General features: G+C 42.5%; 1 protein-coding gene across 1 annotated transcript in view; it reads right to left on the reverse strand.

Moving 5' to 3' along the window:
• The window catches only part of aqr (aquarius intron-binding spliceosomal factor), a 41803-nt gene that overhangs the window by 18406 nt on the left and 4665 nt on the right, over nucleotides 1–18732 (reverse strand). The window contains exons 12-27 of the mRNA XM_072364945.1: nucleotides 17560–17676; nucleotides 17342–17455; nucleotides 17099–17202; nucleotides 14533–14635; nucleotides 12442–12562; nucleotides 12079–12220; nucleotides 11523–11701; nucleotides 10681–10848; nucleotides 8522–8691; nucleotides 8001–8242; nucleotides 7742–7891; nucleotides 7436–7505; nucleotides 6640–6750; nucleotides 6049–6158; nucleotides 3010–3145; nucleotides 572–781 (exon numbers count right to left, since the gene is read on the reverse strand). Of these exons, the coding sequence (XP_072221046.1) occupies nucleotides 572–781; nucleotides 3010–3145; nucleotides 6049–6158; nucleotides 6640–6750; nucleotides 7436–7505; nucleotides 7742–7891; nucleotides 8001–8242; nucleotides 8522–8691; nucleotides 10681–10848; nucleotides 11523–11701; nucleotides 12079–12220; nucleotides 12442–12562; nucleotides 14533–14635; nucleotides 17099–17202; nucleotides 17342–17455; nucleotides 17560–17676 (2247 nt within the window). The remainder of the gene's footprint in view (nucleotides 1–571; nucleotides 782–3009; nucleotides 3146–6048; nucleotides 6159–6639; nucleotides 6751–7435; nucleotides 7506–7741; nucleotides 7892–8000; nucleotides 8243–8521; nucleotides 8692–10680; nucleotides 10849–11522; nucleotides 11702–12078; nucleotides 12221–12441; nucleotides 12563–14532; nucleotides 14636–17098; nucleotides 17203–17341; nucleotides 17456–17559; nucleotides 17677–18732) is intronic.

The raw sequence follows: 18732 nt of genomic DNA on the forward strand, positions 1-18732 counted from the left end.
TTATTGCTTTTTGGAGACCATCTTGGTGTTCCCATAAATCTGAAATGTTTTTATCATCCCTGTAGAGCTCGTTGATGAACTGAGGAGAATGTTAACACATATTCAGCTGTGTGTTTGCGAGTGTGAAAACTAGTGGAGGGGGGGGTGGGGGTATCGAAGGTGTCTTGATAATTCTGTTTTGCAGCATTTCTTTTTTCTTTTTAACCACACTTAAAAAGATATACTTGCACAGTGAATGAAGGGATGACAAGAACTCAGACACCGCTGACACATTCGCAAAGAGACAGCGTCTCAACAGTCATTGCATCACTCTTTTAGTGTGGTGGCCAGGAAGAGTGACTCCTGCAACATCTGGGCACAAAGCTGGCTGATGGTTAAAGAAAGGGATTAACGACAGCTGGCAGAGCCTCTGCGTATTTCAGACACACGAATAAGAGGGTGATAAGTTTTTCCTCAACTTTCGAGCTAACATGAATAAATTCGCTTTGCCTTACTGCACTCAAGGAACCTCTTTATGTCCCACTGAGCAGTGAGGAAACTAGTGAACTCTGTATGTGGGTGACCTTCTTACCTCCAACTGGGTGAATATTTTCTTGATGTGGCGGTAGCAGCCCTCCGCTATGTCCATGTCCTCCTCGTAGGATCGACCCTTGAACACAGGCTGAGGCGCGTTGGAAAAGTACTTGTGAAAGGGAAAGTGTGCCGCAACAACCTCCACCTCCACTTGCTTGCCCTGCTTCGGCTTGACTTTACTCATGTACTCCTCCCAGCGAGATATCACCTACAGTGGGAAAAAGGAAGAAAAAAAAAAGGGATAGTCTCCCTTTAACTTGTGCATTTTCTGAGCTGTGTGTGTTTTTGTGTCCTTTCTTAAATAGTAACAGGTCTAGTGAGAAGGGAATAGTTTTTATGGCGCTTTCTAACTGCAAAGCACTGTGCAAAGCATCTCCAATCTGCTGTCTACGAAAAGACTGTCTGAGCAGGAACGGGCTTTTGCACAGCTCTGCCTGGCCAAACTGGGCCAATTTGAATATTAAAAGCACCCTTTACACACAACTGAACAAATGAGACAAGATAGCCTCACTCCTACAAAGGTTCCCCTGCTGAGAAGCTAATAAACCAGCTTCAACCGAACAGCAGGGCAGCCTAGTTCTAAAAATATTCCGGTAAAAAACAACTTTAAGGGAAGCACTAATGAGACTGCTTGAGGATTCAGCTTATAGGGTGTTAATTATCTGCCTGCAACGACTATTAAGGCTGCCATGGAAACCTTAAGCACATGTAAAAACATACCATTCTCATGGACCTCGGACAGAGTGATCTTCTCATGGTTAAGGCTCCACCATTCTAACAACCTTCTTAAATGTCACGCATTCGTTCCGCTGGCTTGTTTTCAGAGCTGCAGTTAACACCAGCGCTGTACATACAGTCCCTCTGAAGCACCAAATTAATACAGCGGGACAGTAAAACACTGGCAAGGAGCCAAAATAACAACGTGAACAGCATCAGACATACAGAGCTTGAGCTCAGGCAATGACAGAAGCACTGAACCATTTTCAAAAAACAACTAAGTCGCTGGATAATTATCTTCTACAAGATGCAGTTTGATCTACAACCGCAGCCAAGACTAATCCTGGCATCTGAAGCTTTATTCAAAATGTTGTGAAGTTGTGTGTACTTTCTGGCATGAAATACGTTTATCTACTCACCGAGAACACCGAGAGCTATTTAGATAACTCTAAATAAGGCATTATCTGTCTTAATTTCACCAATACTTTAAGACGAATGAATGAATGAACGCGTACTGTAGCTCTGTTAGCTCATAGGTGTTGTTATGTGGCTACTTGCAGCTATAGGGAATTCTACACACACCTCTACTGGGACCACTTCATCGACACGCATGACTGCAGCACAGCTCATTCACTCCGGTAAGAACGTCCGTCTTACTCAAAGTCGTCGTTCACATTGTCAAACTTTGATAGATATCCTGCCATGTTGCACAAAACTAGCAATAGCAAACACCCGTGTGATGTTAGCCGACTGTCACAGAGAAAGAGAGTAAATAAACTGTGCTCCAGGAGGGCGTGTGGATGAAGTGGTCCCAGTAGAGTGCCTGTGTAGAATTCCCTCCGTTAGCTCTCCTATAGTCGCAAGTAGCCACATAACAGTAGCTATGTGCTAACAGAGCAATAGCACACGTTCGTTCATTCATTCTTCTTAAAGTATTGGTGAAATAAACATATAATGCCTTATTTAGAGGCTGCATCGTCCCCCTGCCCTGTTCACTCCATTAAATGGATATACGCAGATCACGAGTTATCTAAATAGCTTCTGATGGACCCCGACTTTCGCCAAACTGTTCTCGTTGAGTAGAGTAGGTCTAGGTTTAAAAATACTGGAGTTCCCCTTTAAGGCTCTCAATTAAAATGACACCAAAGTTGTTTTTTTTTTTTTGTTTTTTTTTTAATTTTATTTAAAATCAGAACTACTCGTGATGCAAAGGAGAGTGAGAAAAATTTGCTTGCAGCGGCATTTCTCTTTAAGTCTGAGGGTGCAGTAAAAACGAAGCAACATGAATTAACCACTCCAAAGTAGGCACCCTCCGGGCAAACTACGCAGCGAGTCTGGAGACATGAAAGGTCAGTAATGTTAGCTTCTGATTGGCCTGAAAGGTGTGAGGAAAAAGGACGGAAATCCATTCTAACAAGTTCTGCAACGTATCTCCCTCATCCTCTCAGCTCTCTGCCTCAATATCAAAAACAGAAACTTTAAAGATGTTTTGTTGCAAACAGGGAAATGCAGAGGAATTAATGACTGAAAATAAATAAACAAACATCTTTTGGCTTTTCAATGGTTTGAAACCTATATGCAATCAGAATCTTTATTTTGGAATTCAACCCACTCTGTGCTTGCAAGATGAGCAAAAAAAACATCAGAAACCACCAAAAATGTTTGCATTATTTTCTCTGCTCAATGTAAAAACACACACACACCTAGTTAAATTCTTACCTGATAGAGGTTGAAGTGTCCAGCGGTCTCACAGGTGTAAGACACATCTCCCGGGACATCCAAGCTTTCCTGTAGTCTTCCCACCTCTTTAAGAAGCTCCAGTCTTCTAGCGAGGACATAGTTCACTCTGCCATATCTGGAGAGAACAACAGTCAACAGTTAACCTTTTTCTCAAAGGACAAACCGCCTGCACAAGCTAAAGTGCCGTGGGTTGTGATCCAAAGATAGAATAACCGTGATGTGACAAAATAGAATAAACTCATTTGCTGATATAATTAAAACATTTTGACACAGTTTCAGAATCAAATGGCATCGACGCAGTTGGTGTTGATACCGTTTTCAACATCGTTCCTTTTCTAGAACACCGACCGACTTCTGTCGGCACATGTGCCTTCACAACAACACACCTAGAACTGGGACCCACGCCATCTAAAAGCATCACTGACCTACAAGCTCGGTGAGCAACCGGACCAGACGGTTCTATTCCTTATAACAAACTCGTTGTTTTCGGCTTGATTTTGGATACGTGGGTAAATTACATGATTAAAGGTGTAAAAATGTTGTGAAGCACAGGGGTTAAGGAGCACATAGGATTATGTCTTGTTGTTGTTGTGCAGCTAAACAACACACACACACACACGCACACACACACACAACAAACACAGAAGTAGGAAGTAGGCGGGGTCACAGGGTAATACTGGAGGTGAAGACTATTTTTAGACCCTCTTCAAAGACTCTCAGTCAGCAGATGACTCAAAGAGGATCTCGCTGCGCTTCCTGTTTGATCGTAATAAAATTTTAAATGGGCACTGACCTTGCTTCACTGAGTGACACATCAGCTGTGCATTCATTCACTGCCTAAAACTGAAAACCATAGAACAAATGGGAAACACTTCTTTTTGCCCGGTATGTAAAAGGTGAAAAAAGTGTTTCGTGTGGCATTATGGTGTGTTCTTCTCATCGTTTTTAATATAGAACGGCCTCTGCTATGCTTTCAGATAGATTAACTTTCAAAATCACATCTTAGATGGGAAAGTTTATTATAAAATGACAAGCAGCATTGTTAATTAATGCTAAGCTTTTTTTCCCCCTTGTATAAAGTCTTAATTAAAACTCTGGCTCTCCTCTCTCGCTGGTGTCAGTGGGACGGAAGAAGTGTGGAGTCTGCATGTTGTTGGAGAGGCAGCGGGCAGGGGCGGATCGTATTAAATGCTGCTAGCTAAAGCTCTTTCTTTTATGTCTGCGTTGCTGCATAATTTAAGAAACCAAGAGACTTCTTTCATGTGCAGACTGAAGTTTTTTTTTTACACAACGCTGCTCATGCAACAGTCATGCTGTGAAGCAGCAACACAAAGGGTACAGCTAATGAGAAACATGGAGAAACCTTCACATCCTCATTTACAAGTAATGCCGAGAGCTTCGGGTGCAATTTGCTCAGTAATTAACAACGTGGCCTGTAAGGAAACTTTAAATAGCAACGGCAGAAAAACTTTATTAATATTCACTGACACGGAGCTATTTATAGTCAGAGCTAGCTAAGAAACCTGTCTAGTAAAGTGAAGAAAAAAAAAAGGGAAAGAAAAGATGGTTCTGACTGATACATTCACCGAGGGTGTTAAATATAGCAGCAGTCATGTAGAGCTGTAAATGTTTTGGGTATCTTTGGAGAGTTGAGTCGTCCTCAATTCTGTCATGTGTGCTTATGATCCACCGCCCGATCTTTCCCCGTCTAACCGTGTCTCAGTAGTAAAGAGTAAAGACTGAGTCACTATCCTGCAAGGCATTTAATACACGGGCACACACACACACACACACACACACACACACACACACACACACACACACACATATAAAGAGAATATTTAAGAGGACTGCAAACAGTTTTCTTTAAAACAAGACTCGAGCGGTTCTTGACTATTTACTTGTGGCCTGACACAGCAGCCTATAAGAACAGCAGCTCTGTGCTTTTGCCTTGAAAAAAAAAGAAAGAATTAAAAAAAAAATCAAATAAATAAAAGAGAGTGCGAAACAAGGCAAATGAGATAATGTCACCCAGCAGTGATTTAATAGTGACTCCCTCCTCATCCGAGCTCACAACCATTCTAACAGGCCTAAAAAGTGTTTTTATCCATGTAATTATTTCATTACGAATTAATTAAATTATCCAGTGAGAGGGCTGTAAATCAATTACTAAGACTGTGTGTCCCTGAGGTAGGAAACGGATAACATCGTTAACCCTTCTTCCCTACTCATGTTACGACAAATTAACTTCATCACCTGCTATTTATTTTTTTTTTTTTCATTTTCACAATCAACTTCCACAGCCTGAACATGTTACATACGACATGACTGAGAGCAACTTTGGAAGTAAAACAATCAGGATTGATATATTGTTCTAAAACATGTCGACACATCAAATCTTGTGTGGCAGCATAATTGATTTTTGTGGATTTCTAAATTGTTTAGTGGAACGTGCCCCCTTTCGGTAGTTCTAATTGAATCAGGCTCTCCACCCCTGCGGTAAATCTCCATTAGTCTCTCCAGATTGGTTTTTGTCATCCATCATTCACCATAAAAAATGATTCTTTAAGTCACTGGTACCACCAGATCGTTTCCTCCAGCGCACGGCGGCATCGGAAGGGTTAATCAGGCACACGGTGCCTATTAATGCTGCAGGGACATATCCCTTTCACTGGTTTCAGGTCTGAGAATCCAGCGATGCCTAATGAAGACAAACAAGGTCCATGGCCTGGCGTATGAAGGTATCGAGTAGCCCTGTCACTGCGTTGGCTCAGACTCATTATGCAGCACACGGGCAGCTGCTTTTGCACGTGTGTGTGTGTGTGTGTGTGTGTGTGTGTTCGTGAATCCCAGTAAGTCCACTTATCCACTGAATGCACTTTCACACATGACTGTGTGAGTTCTAAGCTTCTAAGTTTTCCCCATGTGCTTTTCTGTTTATTTAGACGCACGAATGTGTGTGTGTGTGTGTGTGTGTGTGTGTGTGTGCTCTTTCCACCTGTCGTCTCCTGTCCTCACCTGCTAAAGTCCTTCTCAGTCTCCAGCTCCTCCTCTCCGTGGCCCAGACGCAGAAGATGGCGCTCGTCTATGTCTAGAGCCATGATCTTTTCAAACAGCTGGTTCAGAGCCTGGTATGGAATGAACAAACAACAAGGAAACAAAGTCAGACATGAAAGGTCTGTCCCCTGATATGCATATTCGATGCATGTTTACTGCGAGTTTAATATGTAGCTAGAAAGTTTTAAGGTAAGCTTGTATGAGGAACATAAACGGCGGGGGGGGGGGGGTGTTGCGGGAGAATAATAATTATCGAGCTATGCTTCATGTGGATATGGTTCCCTCTGGCAACCATCCATTGGTGTAAAACAACAGCAGATTACTTTATGATTAAGTACTAAGGGGGAGGACTGGGACACAGGGGAGCTTAGATTTGAATTTTCCCCTGTGGTATAAATGTGACTACAGCCTGATTAATGGGGAGCTCTAAGCACAAGCTGTAAATTCTCTAGACAACTTCGATGTTATTTCACCAAAGTGTTAGGGAAACTTTTTCACTGTTTTTCTGTAGAAGGGATGCGTGTGTGTGTGTGCGTGTGTGAGTGTGTTGACCTGGTTAGAGTGTGTGACTATGAGAGTCCTCTGCTCAGGAAAGTTGTGATAGAGATTCGAGATGATCTGAACAGCAACGTCCGTCTTTCCAGTGCCTGGCGGCCCTACAACCTGGTGACAAATTAGGAAGAAAGTGTTATGAAGAATTTTTTTTAAAAATTAATCGTGGACATATCTAATTTACTAAATAAATATTCATGAAACAGGTTGGTCTTATTGTGGGGCTCTCAGGTGAGGAATATCTTCTAAAAATAGGGAGCATAATGATACAATTCTGCATAAATTAGTACATAATCAGCTCCTTGGTTTCCCCACATGAAAGTTATTTAAACCAGAAGGTAGTATGTGTTTGTTATGGCTGCTAATGAGGGCGACATGTGCCAAGAAAGAGGGTTCCAAGCAGTGGCGAGAAGGACGGATGAAAATATGCACACAGAGTTGTTTTATGACCCAGATAATAGCTTCACAAGTAACTGCCATATTTAACCCATCTGGCTGCACAATAAATAACCCAGATCCTGATGCTAGCTTCCAATCACCACATGTGAACAGCACCTCTGTCAAAACAGTAAGAGACACGGCTGATTTAAAAAAAAACATCGCAGGCAGGGATTATGCATCTGGAGCTCAACTGCTTTGTCTTTTTCTATGTATTTTGTTTGACTATTTTGTTGCAAATGACTAAACACTACATTGGTGACATCCATATCCAAGACTTGTCCTTATTTTCACATCACCTTCAATCTAATGCTTAAACCTGCGTGAGCAGCTGGTACTGGAATCATAGCATCCTTACCATGGTTAGTCCAGGCTGCATCCCGGCTCGAATGGCTTCGATTTGAGTCGGCGTGAACTGAATTGTATTCCTGAAAGACATTTCCATGGCAGATGTTTAAAATTTGCAAGACAAATTGTTTCCGATGGTTTCTTTAAGGGATGCTTAATACTGGACAATGCTTCCCACAGAATGAGATTATACTTGTCTCGCCTCAGATAGTTCAGATAGAACTAGGCAACTCTTAACTTAAGGTTTTGATAAAACCTGTAGTATAAATGCTCTCATTATGATGTGAGGAAAAAGGCTCGAGTCTTGACCTCTTACCGTTTGGGCTGGTTGTAGGGATACGGTCCACGGTTGGGGGTGACATAGGGCTCAACAAGCAAGGTCTTGTCTGCCTCTTTGTCTTCCATTTCTTCACCAGCCTTTCTCTTCTTCCCTTTTTCAGGTTTGTTTGAGATGGGAAAAGTGATTCTAATAAATCCAAGGGGAAAAAACAAAAAACAGGGTTTATTTTGATAAAAAATAAAAATAAATGCACAGCAGCCCCTAACAAAAACGTTAAAAAACAAAAAATGTTCACCTGAAAGGAGGGACTTGCAGCTCACGGTTCTCTTCCATGACCTTTATGGTGTTGCCAGGGAAACATGACCGCAAGTGGTCCAGCGACAGAAAGGTGTCATTGAAGTCCAAAGAGGAGATTTGATTTGGCATCTTGGAATAGTGGGCACTGCCTGGGTCACCATAGCCGAGGATAATGTCATGAAGCCAATCTGGGACAACGCACTCCGTGTTCATCAGGTGCCTGATAGTCTCCAGCACCGCCTGAAACGGAAAGGAAAAGTTGTTACGGATATCAGATGAAGGGCAAAAACAAAATAAAAAAAAAAAACAAAAGGAGGGGATCTAATGGGATGAGTGCATTAGAAAACAGAAAACCCTCTTTAAGAGATAGTTTATCTTTCTATCTACTCACGTGGGGGATGGATGGATGGAAACAAAAGGACAGTATGCATCATTTAGACTGGTGCTGGGAGGACCAGAACTTAACATCTCAAGTTCAAGCACTCAAATACAAAATCAGCCCTAATGGCTAGTCCAAACCTTGAAATTGTTCTCCTTGGGTTTGCGCCTCATGATGATGTTGAAAGTCTCATATGGGTCTTCAGTGCTACTCTGAATGCTGCTGGTCATGTCCTGCTGATACTGGTTTGGGTCGAGCCACACGCGGAACGTTCTGGCGTCGCCTCGTAGCTTAGGCTTCGGTTCAGGTCCTAGACCACAAAGAGAGGGGGGAAATGTGTTTATCACATAACCTGCAGCCGTAAATACAGAAGTCATTTGTCATTATTCCTCATGGACTATTTCAAAATGCTGCCACAAAGTGTTACAATCTCAAAATAGAACTAAATGCAGATTAGGACAGTGAAGTGAATCCACATAAGGTTATTCTCAGATGTAAAGCCCAGATGTGCATTAATAAAAACTTGTTTTCCTCTGTAAAGAGATGGCTCCTCGTGAACAGAGATTGCATGTTGATGCTTGACTGACCGACCACAGGCTTGAGGCCTATTCCCACAGGGACCCTATGTGGTGCACAAAGTGCAGCTTTAACAGACATATAAACAAATTCTGTGCGTAGCTGCAGGGAAAGAGCAGGAAAATGTGGCTAATCTTGCCCGCCCCTGTCGTGTGTGTGCTCATGAGCACAGTTATGTGGTTGTGTGGGGATCATCGACCCCCCCCCCCCTCAATGAAACGAGTGTAGTCAGAGCTCAATGCAATGCGATAGCAATGTGGACAGCCGGGCCAAGGTGTGCAGGCAGTTAGTTCTACTATGTGCCATTATTCAAAAGTGATGTGATGTGAAATCAATGCTTAAAAAGGGAGATTTGTTGTTCATATCAGACACAAAAATGTGCACATCTATCAAATCCTATCTAAGACAATTACTCTGCATTTGAGCTGAATAGTTTTTCATATGGGTATGACTGTAATTTTTCCATGTTCTGAAAATACACATCTCAGTCGTACTTACACCAAATACCATGTGACCTTACTCCACCACACAGTTAACTTAAGTACCACTTATCCCTGTTGGAGATCTAAAAGTTTAACCAAGCTGACACTAGCAGAGCATGTTCCCTGGTATACTGTCTATTCAAAAAGCTCCCTCTACATATTTAATCTAAGCAGATGAGACCAGATAGGGAAAAGAGTGCTTTAGCACATGGACACATGTCCAGATGGAAGACACAATACTTGCAGGCTAACTTAGGTGAACCTACCACTCAGAGCAATTGCTTTGGGCTGCGAGTGAGAGCGTGACAAGGTAAAGAGAGACGATGTTGTAGTATGAACATATCTTACTTTTCAGGGAAGATTAGAAATTTGAGCATGATCTAAGGATATTCATCCTGTGTGGACACACACACCAGACTCTTTAAGGCCTGTCACAGTTCATACATCATTGCACGATCAGAAGTATTTAAGCTCATTGGAATTATTCTGCTAAAAGCATTTCTCTTAAAGTGCTACTACAGCACTTGTTAATCCCCTAAAAACTCCTCCGCATTTCTCATTTTACATTTTTGCCATGAAAATCCTCTCTGGGCTTTAAACGGCTTGGGGATATGACTCTAAATCTTTATTTCTGATTCAGTAAATGGGAATCTATGACTCTGCTACTCTGGTACCACCCACATTTTCACCTGTCAGCAGACGACACCGACCCTACCTGATTACTTGCTTTGCTGCGATCAGTTCTAGCACAAGAGAGCAATTCACAAAAAAAAAAGGTAAATCGTATAAGATCACCTCCAAGTGGTAGGACGCACATTAATTGGATTTCAAGCAAAACTGTAGAAGTCACCTGAACTGTTGCCGTTAATCTAAAACTAAAAGTACAAAAAAAAAATCTAAATTTTATCTTGATTTCAGAGGGAAATTGTGGAGCTCATAAAACTGCATTCTGCAGGGCAAGCACTTCCACTGTTAATGAAACAACTTAGTGCAAATAAAGACAATGTAAGTCATCATTTAAATCTAATAAATAAAGGACAGGGCAGGAGTTTATGTTGATCTCAAGTTCATGAGTGAACAGGCAGCCACCATGAAAACACCAATCTGACCCCCTCTGAGGATTTGCTGGTTGGAAAGATTGAGCATCGGTCTGATCCAGGGTGGATGTCCCGTGTTACTAGTGTGTGTGTGTGTGTGTGTGTGTGTGTTCATCACGCAGGTGGAGGGAAATACAAGTATACCTTCCTCAATGACGCGCCCTTTGTCATCCAGCATGCCCTGCACCTCGCAGCCTCTCACATACACCAGGCCGGTCTGATCTACAAAGGACTGGCGCCTGTCAAAGCGTGTGCCGTAAAGCAGCATGGGGCGCACTGTGATCAAAAAGCAAACGTCATGCTTCCGCAGACCTGGAGGACGAGAGGACGGAGAGAAGGGTTGGAGTGTGAGAGACGCGAGAATAGAGCGAGGTGGGAAAAGGAGACGAGAGCGGGAGACAAAAAAATGGGGGATTGAAACATGTACAAGGAAATAATACTGAATTACAGTCTCAAGTATATTTTAGAGACACACACAAGAGGCTGGAAACAGGGAAAATAATTGTATGGAGGGAATTCTTTTTAAATACACGGATCCCTTACTTTGATCCATTCACACTCAACATTTATGTTTTCTTTTACATTATTCAATTAGCACATTATAATACATTAACTGGGTTAAAAGCTTGTGTGTTATTCACACAAAGCTTTAGCAGACAGCGAGTCTGAGACTATGAGAACGTGTTTTCTAAATTCCCAGCAACTCAAAAGCTGTCAAACTCCTGTTATCTCCCCTTATCGATATCACAGATACAGAAATGAGACTCAGAGGGTCGGTGATAGAGCCTGTACAGAAATAGCATGTCTTCAAAAAGACAGGCAAAGGCAGGCAAAGGTCAGGGGTCGTGGTCTGATGGGATAGAATACAGTGATGGGGAAGACTTTATGGAGGTTAAGAACTGCATAATGGTACAACTGTTAATACGATAAGTAAAGATGCAGGCAAGATTTATGAAGTTGGATAATGCATCACAGCTGACTTTTACCTTCCCATTCGTGCTTGATATGTTCTTGTACATTGAGGTTAACGGTGATGTCAGCACGCACCCGAGCGGGCCAGCTCTCTCCAATGTTGGGCTTGGCAACCTCTACTATGGAAAAGGAGGTGATGGTCTGAGCCATCCTGGCCCAGCCCCCAAACACCACTCCACCATACTCCGACTGCCTGTGTGCAGAGACGGACACGACAGAAAGTCACGACAAGCGCTGTGGGCTGCTGTCAAGATCGGAAGTCAGCTGGCTTCAGGACAGCACCGATGCTTTCTTGTTTGCTTTTGCAGAGTCAACAAGCAAATCGCAACTAAACGTGACAGAACGGGAGCACTTATTATGTAAAGAAATGGGTTTCCAAATGTGCTGACCCAAATGGTCCTCGTTTATAAAAACTAGATTATGGAGGTGCTATCCAGCTACCTTCAGCAGAAAAAAGGAGAACCGATGCTTCTGCTTTTTCTAAAATTCTCAGTGAACAATTCATCAGTCCGTGTTATGCACCAGGATCACTTCAATGCTAAAAAAAACAACAACCTGAGGACTTCTCACCATGGTTTCATTCTCCAAACCACATCCTCTATGTCTTGTCTGATCTCGTAAGTGGACTCCAGACGAAAGAGGTTAAAGTTCCTCAACAGGTAGTCGTGGAGGGTCAGGAACTGGAGGTTGAGCTTTGGGAGGGCGAGGCACCCTAACAAGAAGAATAAACAGAAAAATTAACAGACACGGTCAGTACAAATACAAATCGAAAACCTATATATCACTAACACAAACAAAACATGCTACTAAAAAAGGATTTCCCACGAAAGGCACTGAATATACAGTGAAACTGACAGGTGTGCTCTAGAAAAAGTTCCTACTTTTCTGCTGCGACAAACACAATGACGACTCGCACATTTATTCACGGCGTACCTTCGCCTGAGTAGTACTCAGTTGGGACAATGTTTTCATCCCAGATTATCTTCTCTGTTGGATAAAGGGGCATCTGGTTCAGCTGCTCAATCTGAGAGATTCTGCGCTCGTGACGGGACACCTGTGCACGAACGAGTGATGCAAGGAACAGGCACAGAGAGAAAGTGGGTTAATGAAAAAAATACCCCCGTCCCCTTGGCTCAGTGTTCAGGATGTTTATTTTCGCTCTTACTTGAAGACAAACCAGGAAAAAAAAAAAAGAATTAGGTCACTCTAACCAGTCTGTTACGATGGGGGGAATCTACTTTAAAGGCTTAAGACGTGAACCTTGGGGTCACTATGAAAGAGAACTGTTTACAATGTGCTCTGGCAGAATGAGGAGCGATTGTTACAGGATGTGCTCGCATGTTAAGTCAAAAGCAACCGCATTATATCAAGTATAGCGATGGGATGTCGGTACGTCTGTCCAGTCATGACAGGAAATGATTTACTTTTGTTTTTTTAACAGAAATGCACAAGGCAAAATAACAGTTTCTTAACGTATTCAACCTTTCTGTGCATATTTCATGAAGACAAACAGCTTGGCCAACATGGGCGGTATGAAGGAATCCATGATTCCAGTATGAGAATCCCCGTTTTTGCATTATTCTTTACATACTAAAGTATTTTAGTTGTGGAAACATTGCATGGTGGGGAAAAATTTAGAGGGGAAAAAAAAAAATGGAGTCACCCCGTAAATTGCATTTCTGAAACAAATACCTACACGAGTTTAAATCCGCAGTTAAAACAGAGTGATTGTAATTGGCTGATTGGCAGGAAACGGCCCCAACAAGAGAGATGCTGGATGAAACAATGGAATGATTATAAAAGTCCTTTTAGGGAGTTCAGAGTGCGTCCGAAGAGGTTTGTTGTTCCCAGCCGGTTGTGTCTTCCAAAATGTAGACAGAAAAAATCCAGAAATCTTCCATTTTGGAAGTTTTCTGGATTCAAGAAATTGATTCATGTCACATCTGTGTTTTGCTTATTTATTTACACAAAAAAAAAGGCTGAATGAATTTCCTCAAAATGTGAAGGCTCCAGAATTTTTGCCAGGGTTTGCATTCTACAGCAAAAAAAAAAAAACAAAACAAAAAAAACACGGATCACATGAATTATTCACAAGGTGAAGCAGTTACATTCGCTGCTAAATCCTCGTGTACAAAACTGACCTACAATCAGTTTCTGTTTCAAGTTCGACTTAAAAATAATCTTATTTCTATGCAAAGCCTCCACTTCAAACGTAAGACTTCTTGCTGGTTACATCATGGTTCTGCGGGCCTGTGGTGACCTTTGCTTGAGCTTTTAAGAACAATGTGAGAGGAGACTGATCAATTAGGGAACTGATTATTAGACCGAGGGTGAGACGTCTGGCTAATCTTATTTTCCACATGCAGTTTAGGGTTGAATCCTTCATTTGTAACCACAGTACTGTCTTTCTGCTCAACCTCCTTCACTACAGCAACAAATTCCCAACTTTTTGGAAATTTCTGTATATATATTCTGTATACTAATATTTAATTTAGTATGCAGAAAAAACACCAACTGGCTTCAATCTACCCTACCATTACAATGATGTTGTCTGTCAAAAAATCTCTTTTCCTTGTTCTTGGCTGCAATTTACCCACCGTAACAGAGACATCCTGCATAAAGCAACAATTTGATTAAAAAAAAGGCAAAATCAAGGGGGAAAGGTGGTCAAGAGGGGACGTGCATATGTATGTGTATGCTAAGGTCACAGGCTTAAATTAATTACCCTAAAAAGTGAAATACAAAACCTATTACGTCAGAGTGCTGAGAGATCAGTTAATGTTCTCAAAAATATGGCTATATATATATATATATATATATATATATATATATATGAAAGCCACTAAATACATGATGTATTGCTTCATCAAGTCAAAGGTCTGGGGCATTAAAAATACCACGGCAAAGTGATTTAATGTTTAATTTACAGACAAAAAAGACCAAATTAAAAAGCAACACAGATAAATTATCACATAGCTCAAATCCTCACATGGACAAAATCCCAAAAGCCAGCGCTGCACTTACCAGCAACTCAAGGAGAACCTCCTTCTCAATGGTGGTGTCTTGCCCTTCAGGAAGCTCTGGCAGTAGACAAAGATATGAGGCCACCTGGTGGAGCATGTTTGGACTGCAGAGAATCAAGAAATGAACGAGTGGTTAGTCGGCGAGAAAAGGAAATGTGCAAATTACAAATTTAGCTCGCACTCTTATCCAGAGCGGGGACGACAATAAGCAGATAATAGCAAACGTAGTATGGAGAAAAAAGCTTGGTAATGAGTGAAATAACGCAGACAAATAAAGTTGTGTAGATCAAGCTGATGATGGGGTGGGGGGGAGGCAACAGTACTGTGCGCGCGTGTGAGAGGATGCACGTTCAATTCTTTATGCTTATTAGCACCGCGGCAGAAAGCAGTTCCTCTGTTTGGCCTGACACTGCGCTTCTGCTCAGTCAGCGTGTGCGTTAAGGGCCGAGGGTGCACTGATGAGGCAGGATTATGAAAATCAAAGCCCATCTCGGTCTTGGACAGCTGAGGTGCGGCTCTCTGCATACAGACCTGTTTTAATCAAGCTGACACACTGTGACACAGCCGCGGCCTGGTGCGCAGCGAAGGACACGCTGTGACAGCCACACGTGGCACTGGCCAACTGTGACCATGTCCGTGCATCCACTCCGCTACTTATGAAGCCACACGTGAGCGGTGGGGTGGCCATTCTGCCTATGTTGTACTTCGGTGGATGACCTGGCATGAGTCATGTGGACATACCTTTCCTTAGCAACAAAATAACAACATTGTGAGTATAGGAGATGACTGGACCAGGTCATGGGCGGCAGCCAGTGGCAGGGTGAGGTAAGGATGGGGCCACAGCGGAAAATTGGTGCACAGTAAGTTACTCCATAGCCTGAAGACGGCCTGGTGCCGTTTGAATTCGTGTGAGCCACTAAACTGTCACTTAATTAAGCACATGTGGCGTTTAACTGACAAAAAGGATTATTTCAGTTCCGTTTCCATTTGAAGGAATCCTTTAAAAACATTGCAAAAACAGAAAATGTGGATTGCGTGTGCTTCTTTTAACGAGGTTTGCTCACATGCGAGAGAAAAACCTTAAAGTTTTCTTTCTTTGGGGTCACAGCGTTATTCTGACACGGCACCAGCTATCTTTAGGAGAAGACGAAATGAATCATTCATTATGCTAGTTAAATATTTACAGCATAAAACAGAGGTTTCTATTCTAGTTTATGCGCATAGTCTCACTTTTCAAAACAGAAAAAAAAAAGTGTTCAATGTTTTTTTTCTTCTATAAAACGAGGAAGAGTTTTGAAATTTTGCCATTTGCATCAACCGTTTTTCATCCGGCAGTTTTCAACCCGGAAAGACTCGTTATAGATTTAGCACCTAATATATCCAGAATAGGTGCTAAGAATATTAGAAAAGACAGAAATATAGACTTTCTTTTCAAGTGATTCAACCCGAGAGAAAATGTAACCCACAAAACTAGTTTAAGCAGCAATATGGACATGTTCCTCGGTGAAAACTCACTGACAAAACTCTCTTTGACAAAGTCTTTATCTCAACTTTTGGCCTGAAATGCACTTACCATGTTTTACATGACAAGTGTCAGAGTGTGTCTGTGTATATGTGAGAGTAGTGCTGTGTATAAGTGTAAGCAGGCTATAAAATAATGCTGCGTTTGTGTTTGAGGGACTTAGCGGATAAATTCAGAGCGGCGTGGGAGCTGAGAGCTTAGCACAGCTGGAATAAACTGGCATTAGTGCGAGTCGTTTGGATGAAAAATGCCTCGTTAAATCTGATTGGCATTTTTCGGAGTTACCCGCGAGCTGCTGTGGTGACAGTTGTGGAGCCGGGAACAATGCACTTCCCGCTTTATTCAAAAGCCTAATTCTGGGAGAAGGAGCAGAGCTTCTACAGATACATGAAATAGTTCAGCTAAGACTTTACCTGATTCAGCTGAGTTTTACTCATTAGACTCTGCCTGACTCAAAGAAAGCATTTTTAATGCACCACACACACACAAAAAAAAACCGCCCCAAAACAAATATAAATTTTGCAAAGATTTACAAATTAACAGTGAATCAGTGTTTTTCACTTTCATTCATTAAGCATAGCAAACACACGAGCCAGTTCATCAACATGAGGGTGGTTTTTGGCTCTTTGGCAAGCTAATATGATCTGACAAACACAGCTGTTCAAAGAGTTTATTCTCAAGCCACAGAAAATCGATTAAATTAATGAAGCGTGGCTGGTACCAGCTGCCCATTCAAGGGTTCACTTGCTGCCTTTTAGCAAGGAAATCAGGCATTAATGGCAGCGCTGCTAGATTACAACACAGCAGCAAGTTAAGCACACGAGTGCCAGTGTTTCAGCTGCTTTAGTGTGATGAGGAGAACCTCAGCATCTAGCACCAAGACGCAAGTGGAACAACAGTTAAGACGACATTTCTGCGCCAGGATTAGCCCTCTTTACGAAAAACAACACTCTGCTGCTGGCAAGGTCAGCAGAAATCACCCACATCCTTCCATCTTTGTCCTGTAAAAACTGAGAATTGTTTGTGTCGCTGCCTTTTTATTTACCTGAGATGGCCAAAAAGTTTAGTCAGGGAATCCCGCGTGTCCACGGCTGCCACGTTGGACAAAGCAAAATCGTGTAACTCCGGGAAATGAGCAAATGCTGCCCTCTGCAAGGCAGACAAGATCAACACCAAAATGGCAGAATTAGGTAAGAAATCCTCCAGCTCACCAGGAGAAGTGACTAATAAAATAATGGAGAAGTATCTATCTATGAAGTATCCGTCCCTCTTTTTGCTTCTTACTGACCTGCAGTGAGGTGATTCTGTCATAGTGCAAAGTGGTCATCTCTTTCTGCGTGAGGGCATTTCCTGTCTGGTCGTTGATCTCAAAGCCAGCGTAGAACTTCAGCATGTCAAGCAGCTACGAAGATTAGAAAACAACTCGGGTTAGGTTCCAAACACGAAAATCAAAGCTAATGAACAAAAAAAACTCTCTGGATTCTGCATGCGAGAATGCTGCTGTACCTGGCGGAAAAGGTGTCCCTCCAGCTCTCGTTTGGTGAGGCCAGAAAGGTGGCAGTTGACCACCAAATGAGCGTCGTCCATCAACGTGTTGAACCAGCGCCTGGTGGGCAGCAGGGCCTAGACACATGGGACACCGTGTTTAACATTTCAGAAAACAGAACTGGAAATGACTCGGGACAAAGGAAAAGTGTCTCAGGTATCGTATGCCCCCAGATTGGGGGCTGGATAGTGTAGTGGTATGATTGCCACCTTTCATGTGGGAGATCTGGGTTCAAATCCCCTGCATGAAAGGTACTGTCTCCAGTAGGGGTCCTTAGGCAAGACCCTGTTACCCTATCTGCCTCCCTGTAAGTCGCTTTGGATAAAAGCGTCTGCTAAATGCATAAACATGATCTGACGGGCAAAAGAGAAAAGCTGACTGAACAACCACCAGCTTCTTTACCTTCCCATGGTTTTTTTGTCACATGTGACAGAGGCAAAAAGAAGGAAGCTGACATGAAAGAGAAAATGGCTCAGCTACTTAGAAATAGAATAGAAAATTAAATGCATTTCTGAAACGAAATGAAACGCAACCATCTCATTTATCTAAAACTGTTCTTCTGAGACGGCAGGAGCGGAGAGGGACACTCAAACACTGCGAGAACCTTGATATCCAACAGCCATCTTTGATCGCAACACATTCCTAAGAGCCAGCATAACAGCCATGACAACGGGCATCTTTATTCCCCTGCATTCATTTTCAGGTCATCATCAGAAAGGGGAAGTATGGATTTCAGGCAACTGAGGCTTTGTAAAAGGATAGTGCTGAGGGACAGGAGATGTCTCTGGAGACAGTCAGCTGGCCGGCTACAAGCCGTTGCCAGGAACAGCAAGCAAGGCCGGCCTGTCAGCAGACCGCCAGATGAAATCTATTAAGCTTCCTCGCTACTAACAGAAGATCTGCCCAGGCAGCAGGAATAACAATCTAATGTGACAACGCATCTTCACACCAATCCCATTGGCGAGTTTGATTCTCTGACACACTGTGCCCGGTTCCGTTTTCATCATTTTTAGGCCAACGGGGGTGTTGATACTTCATAAATGCTTCTAATAATGTTTACAAGATCCTTCTCATACTTTCACTGTGAACGAGCAAACGTCACTGCTTCATCTACAAAAAAACAAAACGAGTTT

This window comes from Leuresthes tenuis, unplaced genomic scaffold, assembly GCF_036924035.1.
Source record: "Leuresthes tenuis unplaced genomic scaffold, fLeuTen1.0.hap1 SCAF_15, whole genome shotgun sequence".
Taxonomy (NCBI): domain Eukaryota; kingdom Metazoa; phylum Chordata; class Actinopteri; order Atheriniformes; family Atherinopsidae; genus Leuresthes; species Leuresthes tenuis.